Below are 15445 nucleotides of genomic sequence, written 5' to 3' on the forward strand. Positions count from 1 at the left end.
ATATATATATATATATATATATATATATATATATATATATATATATATATATATATATATATATATATATATATATATATATATATATATATATATATAGAGAGAGAGAGAGAGAGAGAGAGAGACGGTTTACAAGAGATAAAGATACTCTAACAACCAGCCTATCTAAACCTCCTAGCATACATGATCTTCACGCATGTCGCATCCTGGTATACACGCATATTGTGGTTAACAAGATCAAGTTTTATCACACAATTGGCATGGACTGCCAACGAAAACCTAATACAACTAATATTTATCAAAGCTCAGATAATATTCTTGACTTGTGATCAAACAACGTAGCAGATGTCTCAAGTTTTCAACCCTTCTTCACTGTACAAGCAAGAAATAACCAACACAACAAATGTCAGACATGCCTTCCAAATGCAAAATAACTATAGAAATTCCCATGTATCTGCAATTTTTTAATGCAGGTGGGCGCAGGGCAACTCCTCCCCACTTTTCCCTAGAATACTTGGTATACACCACCTTCAACTTGCTCTTAGGGGCAGCCGAATACGAGGTCACAAATATCTTTTTTTGGCTTATGACAAGGATCTTTGCAGAATCCTGAAATTATTACAGAAAAGGTGTAAAGCCAGTAACCTACGAGGATTTAAGCCACGAGAGATTTCAGTAAAGGCAGTTGTGTGCAGGCTTAGATTAGCAGTAGGGTGAGCCAGGCTGCATCAACAACAGCATCAAGGGCACCTTTGCATAAGTTATCTCCCTTGTGCTCCCAATAGCAGAGCAAGAAAATACCAACACAGTCAGATTCTTGTCTGTCGGTTCCCACAATTTGCCAACGTAACATAATTTCCCGATCTCCTGTCTTCAATACTCCAGTCCACAACAAGAACTTTTGCGAGTCGACATACATAACCCCACTTCCATTAGCATGCAGAGAAAAAGAATAACAATACAACATGTTTCGATCACAGTAGTGCCTTTTCAAGAACACAAATTGTTGTACTACCATTCAATAAATAATTTTCTCATCTTTTTGCTAGACTAATTTCTACCCCGTGAAAAGGAGTAATTCTGTTATGTGATATGCTCGGTCACCCAGAAAGCCAACCGAGTTGCAACATAGCAGTTGTTTTTGCAACATAGCAGCTATTACCCCAAAAGCAAGCCACGAACAGCAACTTCGCATGTATTAACCGTTTGTTAACAAGAAATGGAGTAGCCTAATTGTTCCTTGGTATTTATTGTAATGGCCACAAATGGAAGTATGGAACTACTGAAATAGCTGATGGCATACATTGATCTCATTCAGGTATCATGCAACCCAACGAACACAATCAGAACCAAACATGTGAAGAAAAACAACCAACTAATCAACAGTCTTCCAAGCGTCATGAAAGTTGGTCAATATAACAGAGTAGGTACCATCTTACATAAGTCAGGTTGCGGAAACATAAAATAAATCATAAGCGTTCAAACGGTATAGTAGTTGTGACCCGACACTGACTTTAGGCAATCACAAAAGTGCAACACGACTACATCGACATCTGAACCTACTGAAATCGCATCTCGACAGGAGTTCATCTTTCAAATGAATGGAATAGCGACATGCACAAGATTAAAAATGACAAAACATGGCAACCTCATGCTGCCAAGATTAATTCAGGGACATGGAAGTTTGAGTAACAGGGAACAATAGACCATCTGATCTACTTCCTCTGCTCAAAACTGAAGCTTGTGTAAACATATAGAAGATACAATGAGTACATCAAAGTGCACATTAAAACATGAGAAGGTACGATTGAATAGCCAGCAGCATTGAAGTGCGGAAGAAATTGTTTTGGAAGATTGGACCAACATACAACTTGATCTCACTATGCAGATACTGGAAGAAAGCTCTTAAATTAACCATACCGCTAGGCCCACAAAGGAACTAAATAGTGAATAATACCTCACACTGTTTATTTGGTTATTTTACATTTTCACCTGCTTTGGCCACATCGCATTTTCAGTAAAATATGTATACATGTTGTAGCAGATGTTGGGTGTACCTGATATCAATATATTGCCCTTTATTGAAAGATTGTAGACTGAATATGATATAACATTCTAATAGACTTTTTTTGTTTACAAATTAACAAACAATTTAATGTCTAGATTTAAAAAAGAAAACACATTTCAAAGTTTACCTGTCAAAATTTCTTTTTTTTACTGACGCAAGCAGACTACATAAACAATAGTGCATTGTAGTAAAAGTAACTTACAGGAAGAAGACCTAAAACTATGTTCGATGTTAATTTGAGAAGGAGTTACTCCATGAGTACAAGGATCTTGAAAATTTTCATCTTCCTTGCAACAATGGATTTGTACTTTTTTCCAAAAAGGGGAGGGCTCCCCGGCCTCTGCATCAGAATGATGCATACGGTCATCTTATTAACCAAATAACAAAAAGTGCCAACAAGGTTCCACAGTCTCCAGCGAAAGAAAAAGCAAAAGATAAATGCAGCTCACACAGAGCGACAAATGGCTAGACACAAACTAGCCAGGAAAAGGTGCCACAACCGACTGGCTAAAAATAGATAGGAAAACTAATTGCCTATCATATTACATGACCGCCATCCAAATCGGTTGAAGATATCCCGAGCTACCATCTCCCAACGGATAGATCCAGTAACCAAATGCCCCCTGGCCTCCATCGGAGTGAGTAGCGACCACGAACGGATCAGTGCCATAGCTCGGAAAATAACCTGCAACAAATGAAACCGTGATGTTCTGTTAAAAACTAAATCATTTCTGCAATTTCAGATAGTCCATAACAAAGCGCAAACTGCAAACTCCAACCCGAATATGTCTTGCTAAGTCAGGCTCAACCCCGTTAAGCCATGTCCCAAATAATGCATTGACCGAAGTCGGTGGAGTAATATTAAAAGCAATATGGACCGTTCGCCAAAGAACTTTGGCCAACGGGCAATCAAAGAATAAATGCTTAATTGTCTCATCCCGATTACAGAAACTACACCTAGTAGGTCCTGTCCAATTACGCTTAATCAAGTTGTCCTTTGTTAAAATAACTTGTTTATGGACAAACCACATAAACACTTTAATTTTTAAAAGGAACTTTGACAGCCCAAACATACTTAAAAGTTGGAATAGCATTCGAATTAATAACATCAATATACATTGATTTAACTGTAAAAACTCCAGAACTAGTCAACTTCCAGCGTAATACATCGGGTTGGTGAGAAAGTTGAACCTCCATTAGTCTCCTAACTAGATGGAGCCATTCTTCCCAACGATTGCCCGCTAGCGACCGTCTAAACTGAATATTAAGGGGGACAGATTGAAATACCGTTGCCACGAACACCTCACGTCGTTGAGCAATCCGATATAAAGACGGATATTGAATGGCTAAAGGTGAGTCTCCAAGCCAAGTATCCTCCCAGAAACGTGTACTTGTACCATTTCCAATAACAAATCTCGTCCTATTGAACATAGATTGTTTGACTTTCATTAGTCCTTTCCAGAAAGGCGAATCAGTCGGCCTGACTATGACCTGGGACAATGTTTTAGTCTGGAGGTACTTGTTGCGGAGGATCTGCGCCCACATGGCCTCAGTCCCGGAAGAAAGCTTCCACAACCACTTACTAAGAAGGCATCTGTTCTTAACTTCAAGATTTTCAATACCAAGGCCCCTTGGTCTTTCGGTCTACAGATGATGTCCCATTTAGCAAGACGGTATTTTCTTTTAAGTTCATCACCCTGCCAAAAGAAACGCGACCGATAGAAGTCCAGTCGTTTCCTAACACCAGCTGGGACCTCAAAGAACGATAAGAGAAACATAGGCATACTCGTGAGCACCGAATTAATCAAAATTAAACGGCCTCCGTATGACATGAGCTTACCCTTCCAACAGCTCAGTCTTTTCTCAAATCGATCCTCGATGCACTTCCATTCTCTGTTTGTTAGCCTACGATGGTGAATCGGAATACCAAGGTAAGAGAAGGGTAAACTCCCCAACTCGCACCCAAACAATTGCCTATGAGAATCCTGGTCGTCTTTGGCTCTACCAAAGCAGAACAACTCGCTCTTATGAAAGTTAATCTTTAACTCGGTCAATTGTTCAAAAAGGCATAACACTAGCTTCATATTTCTCGCCTTGGCCAAATCATGCTCCATAGAGGAAAAAAACAATGGATTTGTACTACCTTGAGATGCTTTGACACGGAGAAATATTCCCTTGGGTTGTAGCTTTCACTTGATTTAATGACAGAATCATGTGGCAAACATAAGATTTCACTCAAATGAAAAAGCTGTACATGGTAACTTCAACAACAAAGCTATCACATATGAAAAAACACATACCAAGTGATATGAAAGTTGAAGGATAAGATTCTTTATAATTGGCGAGTGCTGAAGAAAGTAAACTAGTCTAGTGAAGTTAGCAGCCACACACCAGTCATTGAGCAACACAGTTTTTAACTTGGCAAACATAGGGCACCATTTCAAGTCCTTTCTGAAATTCTTTATGAAGTGTAGAGGATTTAAAAACAATTCAAACTATAACTTCAGAAGACATGGTCTAATAATATCGAGTTGAATCTAAGATTTCTTGAGTTTTGATTTCTCAAGTTATCAGTTGTGAGCAGATAGAGAGATGCACATACCAGATTTTACAAGCTTTCGGTTTACTGAAAAATAAATATACTATATAGCAAGCCATACTGTCTAAAGTATCGCAAAAACCGAAATCGATGACAACGTTATCTTAATCATTTGCTTCTGAATAGTACTATGTCAAGAGTATCTACTACTAGCAATATGCATCGAAAATGTAGACAAACTATAGATGTCTGCATTGAAACATGACAACTAATAGAGTAGATTTGTGAAAAAAAATATATGCAATTTGATATTTGGAGCGAGTTTAACATCCATGGTTTGATTGATTGATATTTGATACAAGGATGCAATGTTGGAGGACAATGAACACAGGATGTTAGCAAAAGAGTAAACATACCAAAGACCTTTCGCTTATCAGCTCTAAGTTTGTGGAGCCCGACAAACCTTGAAGAAGCACAGAGCAAACATCTTCAGCATGGCATCCGGCACATGACTCATTACCACAATATTCAGCAACGTGATGGGCCTACAGTTTTTGTGGAAAAAACCGATAGTCAAACGGCACACGACGAACACAAATGCACCAAATATCTTGGCACCGCCAGGTAAGGTAGCACTCATCGCCGGCGGCGACAGATTCCTTATTCCGACCGGAGACGGTGAGAGATACACGGCCACAATCTAGGTTGCAAAAGCAGAAAGGTTGGGCAAACGTTGGGCCAGGAAGCAAGATATCTCATTGATTCTTCCGTGCATCGCCCGCTATTACTAGCGCTCATCGCCGGAGACGGTGAGAGATACTTGGCTACAATCATAGGTTGCAAAAAAAGTTGGGCACGCGTTGGGTCGTGAACGGGGCGATGAAGATATCTGCCTCGCGCACTCCACCCGGTCCGCGGTGGCGGGCAGCTCCGGGCCGACCGATGGAGCGAGCGGCCGAGCGCACGCGACGCAGACGCATGCCCACCACCCCGGCGCAGGCACGCATCGGGGCCGACCGGGCCAGCAGCGTCGGGGACCGCCCAAGTTGCGCGGCATGCCAGAGCATAGCAGGAGGATCGAAGCAACGACAAATCCCCGGCCTCGGCTGTCGTCCCGGATCTTCTTGGGACAGAGTGGCGTCGCCGTCGACCGATCACGCCCGGCCGGCCCTGACGCGACGCCATGGAGCCACAAAAATACAGGCCCGGCCACCGCCCACTTGTTGCAGCAGCCAAGTTGAGCGAGCCCCGTCCGTCCGTCCGTATTCTCGGACTTGCCGACATACGGGCAGCGCCATGTCGGCCCCTTAGCCCCTCATGTCGATCGCTTTAATGCCGAGATACGACTGGTGGTACCGCTACTCCACCACCACCGGTGCAGTACACGTAGTACGAACGAGTAGTATATCATCGAGTTAGATACGTACGTGTTAATTATGAGACATGACACGATAGAAAACCGGTGGGATTTGGGCACTTGCAGGTTCTAGTAGCATGCATTTACATGAACGAATCTCTTAATTATGCTCCACGGTGTCGGCATGCGGCCTGCACATGCACGCCGCCCTCGGCGCTCACCTTCCCGAGTCCCCGGCGTTTTCACGTGAGCACGCCGGCGGCCGCGTCATGGGCGGCTGCCACGCGCACATGTCGTGCAACACGGGCACGGCTACGTGGCCGACGCGATCTCCCTCGGGCCTCAGCCCAACCACTCGTGTGTGGAGTACGTACAATACAATGATCGTACACGTATACTGACAAGCAGAAGGGTGAAGTTTCTTGGGGGAAAACGTAGTACGGATGGTGATTCACCATTGCCATCACTGCGTCGCCATGTCGACCGGGAGGGTAAGAAGAACAGCGACGTGGCCACCAGGTCCAGTTGCATGCACATCCACACGGGTTGCCGTCACGGGTCGGGTCGACGGACGGACCCGGTGCGACGGACGCACGCACGCGGCCAGCGCGGAAGGCGGCTGCATGTGTCGCTGCTGCGGCGGCGGCGTGCAAGCCGCGACCGTGCCAGCCCACCGCTGAACGGAACCGGTGTTGATCAAGTGGCCGGCTCGCCGCACCGCCAAAAAGGCAACCGGACCCGAGCCCCGACCCCGCCCAGCGAGTACAAAAGGGCCGCAAAGCCCAAGCAGCATCGTATCAGCCCCAGCTCCACCCCCACCCCCACACTCCCCAGCGCTCTCACTCTCCGCTCGCCGTCTTCCTCCCGCAGAGCGCGCTCGCAAGAGGCAGAGCACGAGCGGCGGCATGAAGCGGACCAGGGCGCAGAACCCCAAGGCCCAGGACACGGAGCCGCAGGACCCCGCGGCCGCAGCCGCCGGGAGCAACCCCAACCCGAAGCCGCAGCGCCGGGCCAAGCAGCCGAGGCAGCCCAAGGCGGGGGCAACGGGGGGCAAGAAGACGGCCGCGGCTCGCGAGGCCGCCGCGGTGGCCGCGACGGCTGCCGCTGCCGCTTCTTCCATCGCCGTAGCCTCCCCTGCTGCGGATATGGCGCCGGTCGTCCCCGACGTCTGCGTCGCCGGCGTCGGAGGAGCGGGGGAGGTGGCGTGCGGCCTGCCGGCGGAGTGGGACGAGATGGACGGGTCGCCGTGGTGGACGTTCGGGGTGGAGGAGGAGAAGCTGCTGGGGTGGTTCCCGTTCGTGGAGGAGGACTTCCTGTCCGTCGGCGGCGGCGCCGGCCCCGCCGCCGCCGAGCCCTTCGACGACGACATCTGGCGGATCCACCAGATCTACGAGATCCCCAGCTACGCCGCCAAGTGAAGAAGCGACGGGCGCAAAATGCGGGCGGGCGGCATTCGGCGTGGACGCCTTCCACCACTTCCGATAGGAGCCGCTACCACTAGTAGTGCTTTTGCGGTACAGGAACGGGAACGGACTAATCGAGGAGGTTACCATCCACTACTGATGTCAATTTAGGCGAGTGAGCGAAGCTAGTTTAACGCCTTGTTATGCAAGCAAAGAACAGAGAAAATTGCGACGGCGATGCAATCTCTCGTTGCCTTCTTGTGCCCGGCGCCTTGATTTCTCGGCCGTGTTGTTGCGCGATTAGACACCATTCTCATTTGCGTTCTTCGGCAATGCGGCTCGTCGCCAGAGTTGTTGCTGGGATTAACTGTGCAGTGCGGTTGGTTTCGTCGTTTCAATGGAGCGGGACGATGAGCCTGCCTGTGCCTGTTGCCTCCGGAAGGAGGCCGAAATTTGGGGTTGGGCGGCGCTGGAGCGCCGGGTTTTCGCGGGCGAACCAAGCAACAACGGCGCGGAGAAAGGCAGCGGCGCTCCTGAATTTCTGGAGCTGGAGGTGGAGTGCGTGCGTTCCCGTGTCAGCAAATGCCAGAATCTCGTCGTTTCTGTAACTCTGTTCTCGTGAACCACGGTGCGTTCCCATGTCAGCAAACGGCTGAATCGCGTTCCCTTTCTGTGTTTCCGTGAACCACGATTGCACTTCGAAAGCGTCTGTGATGCACGTTCAGTTGCATTCGTAAGGTTGAAATATAAAACCGCAGAATGCTACTGTCAAGGCCTTCTTTGGTTTGTACTAGGATATAATTTCTATTTTTCTTCTTCTATAGATTATGAATGGATCCTTATATTCCACATTTCAAAGAACAAAACATTGGCACGGACCTAATGAAAATTCTCTATCCTATAAAGTATAAACCAAGTGACATCTCTTCGCTACAAGGCTGAGATACATGTCAATTCATTTTCCTTTCTCTGGCAGAAAGAAGCTCATTTCTTTTCTTTGTTGCAAATATCATCTCATTTTTCTATTCCTTTGAATTTTCTATCTCATGAACCCAAAAAGGTTCTTGTGCGTAAGTGAGATCGCTGTAGGAATAGTGCACCACATTAGAGCATCTCAAACAGATGATGAAAAACTTGGTGATGAAAAAACATTTTTAGGGTAGGTGACAGAAGGTTTTCTGGCAATGGGATCTTGTTGCTTGAACACACGATGTAAAACTGGTGCCATTTTTTTCTGAAATTGAAGCATGATTCATTCCAAAATCCATACATCTAAATTTGAAAGTCAAATATAAAATGTTTAACATTAAACATTACAACACTACTATGGTACATCGTTTTTTTTTTGAACACAAGAAGGGCCCCGAAGGACCCGGATTTATACTAGATAAGCATCCAACATATTACAGAAAGGCCCAACAGAAAGAGAAAATTACAACTCAGGCCGGACATTTTGTAGATAGGACCCCAGACAACAAAAATGAAAAGCAATCGAGTCCTCTTCGCCGTCTTCGATCCTGGCCCGATCCCACCACCACCGGGGACGAAACCACTTGGGGTGAAGGAATGGCTATAGCACCGTCGGCAAACAACCGGAGGTAGACCATGGAAATACCAGGACGAAGAACCTGATAAACTGCCTCCCATATGGCTCGGCGGCCAGGAGGAAATACAGGAGCCGAACGCCGTCGCCAGAACTCCGAGTGGCCTTTCGACTAGCAGATACAGCGGCGCAGTGGCGAGAACCTCCTGGTGCTCTCTGCACCAAGATCCCCAACCATTTGCTGCAAAACTTGGGCTCCAAGGACACGCAGAGAGGATAGAGCAGCCAAATCCCCTTTCTTCCTCTTCTCCGAGTCCACCTCCATGGCAGCTTGAGGAGAAGTGGGGAAGAAGGAGCTTGAGCTCCAGATCTGAGAGACCCGCGAGCTTATTGAGAGGGATTTCGCCAGATCCAGTGCCTCCTCCCTTCCTCCACCATGGAGACGAAGAAGAAGACAAGGACGGCAACCACCGGCAGCTGCTCGCAAGCACCGGCGGCAGAAACCCCAACGGCATAGCGCCAAACCACAAGACGACTTGAACTAAACCAGTATATACAAGCATCTCCCGGGTGCCTCTCCCTAGCCATCGTCGATCGGCATCGCCGACGGACGAGGCTCGAGATCGGGCCGAGGTGCCTAGAGTGACTCTCAAGGGGGCGGGTGGAGAAGGAGAGGAGAGGGAGGGGGAGGAGAAGGAGAGGAGAGGCACCGACAGTGGTACTACTAGTCATTAATATGGCGAGGATCTAGTCGCTTCGGCACGGTGGAGGATCTCGGAGCGGAGGTAGCGACCTCAGATGGTGGTGTTGCATCGTCCTCACCAAGCGGCGCCAGCGGGTGCTGGCCATCCATCTCGGCCGTGCGGGCGGCGTGGTGATGGCGGGCGACGGTGGTGCGCGGTGGGCTCTAGGGGACCCGCATCAGTTATGACGATATCTTCCTCTTCAACCTCTTGTCACCCTCCTACCAGATCTGTTCTTTGGTGTTCTCCGGGCACCGTAGCCATGTCTCCTCTCAAGGTGGGGATGTGAGATGGGACCGAAGAATTCCTCCCGTGTGGCGACGCCCATGGGCGCCGTCCCCTACGTATGGGCACCGGTAAAAATGCCCCTTTTCCCCTCGTCTTCCTCCCGTGTTGCTTCTGTACCTGGTGCAGTCCCAAATTCCTCGGGATTGGGCGGCGGCAACGCCGAGGGCACCGTCAACCTCAAGGGGGGTGCCGTCTTTGGTGAGATTTGAAGAAAGCATGCTTGTTCCGGTGGGGGTTTGTCGACGGTCGGGTTGGAGGTTTTGTGCAGGTGTTGGCGGCGAGGCCACTAAAGTTTGCATCTTCTATGGTTGCTCATGGCTATCAAAGTTTGCCATCGATCAATTGGGAGGGGATAGGGTTCCACTCCCAGGGTTACCTTTGCTCGCCAATGTTGGCGTGGGCTCAGTTCTAGTCACCGTGAACTTGGTGTCGTCTCTCAGCTCCATCTTGGATGCCTTCCTTCCTTTGCTGCTCTGCAATCAGCAGGCTTGCAGTGTAGTTTGCTTCTCCTCGTGTGCAGATATCATGTCATGCCGATGCTTCTCTTCGCTGAGCTCCCCGTAGTTCGTTGGTGGTGTCCTGGTTTGGTCTTTCGGTTGGCAATGGTGTCGGTCGCTCTTTAGCCCCGGGGTAGGCACCTCCACCTTTCGACGGATTGACGCACTTCGTGCCAGGGGGAGGGGGCAGGGAGCCCCCTTCCGAGGTGGAGGAGGGCGACATCGACGGCTAGAGCCCATGGAGCCGACAACGGCGCTCCTTCAACCACTCGATGGTTCTTCCCCAGATTTTTGCCGCTGTCATGCGTGGTGCATTACTTGTTTCGAAGGGCTTCTTCAACTTCTAGCTGCACTTGTGCTTTAGTTTTCATATCTTTTTTTGTTCGTGATGTAAATATGGGAGGTAAGTTTTAGACTGCCAAAGGAATATTTACATCACCATTTACAGATACATCTTCTGTTTGATCAGTGTCTTAAGGCTAAAGTGTATTACCCACGGGGTAATTTACTCGACACTGTTTTATCCTCAAGCGCGTCTGCGGTCTGGAAAGGTATTGTTCATGGGCTGGAACTTCTAAAGAAGGGTATTATTTGGCGTGTTGGTGATGGCACCTTAATCAAGACGTGGAGAGATGCTTGGATCCCGAGAGGACATAATTTTAGACCGGTCACACCAAAGAGAAACTGCCGGTTCAATTGGGTGGCTGACTTTTTGAATGAACACGGGGCATGGAATGTACAAAGGTTGAGGGAACACTTCTGGGAACTCGATGTTAGGGAGATTTTGAAGATCCGTACTTCACCACGGAATAGCCAGGATTTCCTTGCTTGGTTCCCGGAGCGGAGTGGTCAATTTTCGGTCCGAAGTGCATATCACCTTGCAACAGAAGTTCAGTATGCGGTGGGTTTAGGCTCTTCGAGTGGGAACCCCTCAGGACGAAGACCGATTTGGCAGCGGATTTGGAATGCAAATGTTCCTCTCAAAATGAAAATCATGGCCTGGAAAGCTGCGTCGGGGGCGCTGGCAACGAACGAATGCAAAAAGTTCAGACATATCTCTACACGGGATAGTTGTCCGTTTTGTGGAAGGGAGAAAGATACTAGCTTCCATGCCCTGGTGTCATGTATGCATGCTAGGGCAGTCTGGACACAAATGCGAGATATATGGCGGCTGCCCGACCATGATTTGTTAAGGGATACAGGGAAGGACTGGTTGCTGAATGTTCTGGCAACTTGTGATGACATGATGCGGGACTGCACAATCATGTTAATATGGAGGATCTGGAACCTAAGATCGGACTTAACACATGGGAAAGAGTCGCCTCCTCTGGCGGCTACGGCTGACTTTTTGCAGAGCTACATGAACTCGCTGAATATGTGCAGGCAATTTTCCACAGAAGAAATAATCAAAGGCAAGATGAACATGCTTCAGGAAGCGGCTACGGTGGCTCCGGCACCGTGCACTCCCTTGCCGTGGCCGAGGCCGGCGCCTGACCGGGTGGCTCTATCTGTGGACGGAGCTTTCTTGCTTGAGGATGGCACGGCGGCAGTGGGCATGATACTGCGACGACATGACGGGAGTGTGATCTTTGCGGCATACAGATGCATATTCAATTGCAACGACGCTCTAGAGGCAGAACTACATGCAATAATGCAATGTATGGCTCTAGCCTTGCAGCACTGCACTAGTCCGATCGTGGTACAGTCCGATTCTTCAGTGGCGCTTGGGGCAATGACCGGAGAAAGCTTAACCAGGTCGGCCTATGGACATTTAGTAGCCGAGATTCGGCATCACATGGGTGTTTGAGAGTTTATTCCGTCAAAAATTAGGCGTGAGCAGAATAGGATAGCACATCGGTTGGCATTGTACAGCCGCAGAAAGTACAACTGCTGTATGGCTTCGTAGTGTTCCACCATGTATTGAGGAGTTGGTGCCTCTCGATTGTAACCCTACACATTTCGGTGTTTCCAGTTCCATACGAGTAGCTCTCCCGCGCAAAATACAATGCCTTGCTGCTGCGGTGCACGGGCGACGGGTCATGTGCGCCACAATCAATGAAGCATCCCTACTTGCTGCCACAATCAATTGGAGCGCTACATCGGATCCTTCGCTGATTGACGCTTCGCTGTGCTTGCGCTGTTCCCGTCCGAGCAGACGCAAGGTCGCTGGAGTAGAGCAGGATCGGTCGACCCACCCGCCCACCGAGAAGTCAGCCGCTCCCGATCGCCACCGCTGTACGCACCGGCGCACCTCGAACCCCATGCCCCCAGCGCAGCAATATCTTCTCCAAAACCTAAACGGATCGCCATTCTGCGTTGCTTAAACAAACGGCGACCGTACGTACGTACGTCCTACGAGCAAACAGCAACCATGGCACACGCACCTCGCTCCTTATTTGTGAGCCCCCGCCGGCGGCACGTGTCATGTGCGGGAGAGGGACGTGTCATGTGCGCGCGCGCGCGCTGGCTACCGGCTGGGTGGCCGGTCGGTGTCTGCTAATCTCCTCGACCCGACCCGGGCTGCGCTGTGCTCTGCTTTGCTGCCGCGGCGTCGTACTCATGGGTAGGGTGCTCCGCGCGCTCGCTCGCATCGCATGTTGGTTGCCGCCGGCACGCACGCACGCGCGGTCGCAATCAGCGCCAAATCTCTACCCCTACAACTCAACTCTGCCAGCTGATATCTTGACCATCATCATCATTATTAAACTAGTACCAACACCAGACTGGCGATGCTCGTCGGCCGGGAGTTAAAGCTGCGCGATCTACTTACTTATCATTTGTCCGGCTCCGGCATGAGCTGTTCGGCAATGATCACGAGCCCAGCATAACTTCGGCGGAGATCGCGCCCCTTTTCGTCCTCAGTTTACTTATAAAACCCACTGTAATCCTAGTCGGCAGGACCTGTCGAGCGCTGCGGCGCACTTGCGGTCGGCCGGTGCATGCACGCACGAGGCCGCAGTGCACGAACAATCGTGTGGCCACTGCCGTGCACGTTATCAGCACGGGATTGCGACCGTCCAGGCTCCGGCGCCGGCACCGATCACATCACGTCACGCCCTCGACGAGCACGCACCGTACGTACCGGAGAAACGCAACTTCGTTTTCCCGGGGCGCGAGTTAAAGCGGTCAGTGTCTTGAACGCGACGTCTGCGCCGCGCCGGACCACGACGTCGACGGGAGTAGAGTAGTCGTACCGTACTCATTTTCCGCGCGGGATCTCGGTGTCGGCAGGGACGTATGTACGTACCACGTACGCCCACCGGAGGCCACATACGGCCCGGCGCCCGTGCCGGAACAGAAGCTGCAGTAATGGCCCCCGTCGTCCTCTTGCGCGAGGCCGTCGGCGTCAGAAAAGGAAACGCCCTGTTGGTATATGCGCGCCGACGGCAACCGACGCGGGAATGGGACGGCGGTGGTGGCCCGCGGCGCGCCGACGGCAACCGGCATGAGGGCGAGCTGGCGGTGGTGGTCCCGCCGACGGCGACGGAGGGATTTGGTCTTGTCGTCGTGCCGCACGGAGGTGGCTGGCGCGCAACTGTCTGGCGTGGACGGGCTCGGGCGGCGACAAGGCCCAGTTGGGGGCGCCCGCCAAAGTTTCGGCCGGCTGGTGCGGCGGACCAATGTTGGAGAGGATCGCGCGGGCGGGTTCACGTGATGCACGGCACGGACGGACGGAGGGGCGCGTCGTGTCGTGTCCTCCGTGCGTGCCAATGGCGGCAGGCAAGTCGTCGGCAGGATGGGAGGGCTCGGCCCGTCTGGTCGGTCTCCACCTGCGCTGCCTGGTTGATGTCGACGGGACGTGGGACGGGTCGTCCAACTGGCGGTGCCAGACTGCCCGGCCCATGCTGCGGCCGGCCTGTCCGGCTAGTGGGCACGTCCGTCCGTGCGCCGCGATCGGCGGAACATGGGGTACAGTGTGGTACCAGTAGTAGTACAGTGGCGCGCACCGATTCAGTTCGGATCCTGACTGGCAGAGGCAGAGCCCTGCGCCGCGCACCATCGGCACGTCTGCCCGAGGCGACAGATCACGCCCAGAGATACTATGCGGCAGGTGCACATGCTGCTACTGTAAGGCTGGTCATAGTGGAAAGTAACTTAGACTAGTAATATACATATATTACTAGTCTATGTTACTATCTTCATAGTGGGTAGTGTCATAGGTGTGGTAACATAGTTGCCTTCATTTATTACTTTGTAGACTCATTATGCATTGAAAACCGTCATGTGATGGTAACATATTATATTACTCTATTTGCCTCTCTTCTCATTAACTACTTGCCACATCACCAATTTTGCTTATGTGGCATCTATGTTACTACCTATGTTACTCCCACTATGACCAGCCTAAAAAAACCTGCTCCTGCCGAACCAACGGCCTCGGCGGCCAGAGCTGTGGCCCGAGCCTTCCGGTCAAAACTGCAGCGTACTGCACCGTCTTGAAAACGCTGCACCATACCCGTACACCCTGACTTTATTACAGCACTGTATTGTAGCCGAGAGGCGCTTTATTTATTTCTGCACAAAGGCTTTGAAGGCTCGTCGCCGACAGGGCTTTCCGGCATCGGTCCGCGAGCCGGCATGGCATGGCAGGGCATGGGTGGTGGTCTGACAGGCACGGGAAGCAGGCATGCGACGTGGTGTGCATGCGCGGCCGACGGGCTCGATCGACCTCATTGCGCGCGCGCCAGTGCGCTTTCTTTGCGGGACCGAGTTGACGGGCCTTTCCGGAGTCGGCCTTGTGCATCCCGCGTCATGCTGGTACAACCACGGCTGGAATCGGGCCCGTGTTTCTGCTGCTGCCGCCGGTGCCACCGCGTCCTCGGATCTGAACAACGTGCGGCCCTGCTCCGTCCATGGGCGAGTGCTCTTGCCGAGGCTCTGCAATCTCGTCTTGCGACGGGGAGAAAGAAGCGAAAGGTCCAGTGGATTCATCAGACGGTGCCGTGCGCCTCGTGGGCGGAGTCGGCGCCTCGGGCGCCGGGAAAGGTGCTAGCGACGGGCGACGGC

The 15445-nt window shown here is 50.7% G+C and overlaps 1 protein-coding gene across 1 annotated transcript; it reads left to right on the forward strand.

The window, feature by feature from the left end:
• The first annotated feature begins 6764 nt into the window (after positions 1-6764).
• LOC119274495 lies at positions 6765-7670 on the forward strand. The gene has a single exon (XM_037555201.1). The coding sequence runs from the start codon at positions 6870-6872 to the stop codon at positions 7380-7382; it is 513 nt and encodes a 170-aa protein (XP_037411098.1). The 5' UTR covers positions 6765-6869; the 3' UTR covers positions 7383-7670.
• Positions 7671-15445: the final 7775 nt, after the last annotated feature.

Source organism: Triticum dicoccoides, chromosome 3B, assembly GCF_002162155.2.
Source record: "Triticum dicoccoides isolate Atlit2015 ecotype Zavitan chromosome 3B, WEW_v2.0, whole genome shotgun sequence".
In the NCBI taxonomy this organism is placed as follows: domain Eukaryota; kingdom Viridiplantae; phylum Streptophyta; class Magnoliopsida; order Poales; family Poaceae; genus Triticum; species Triticum dicoccoides.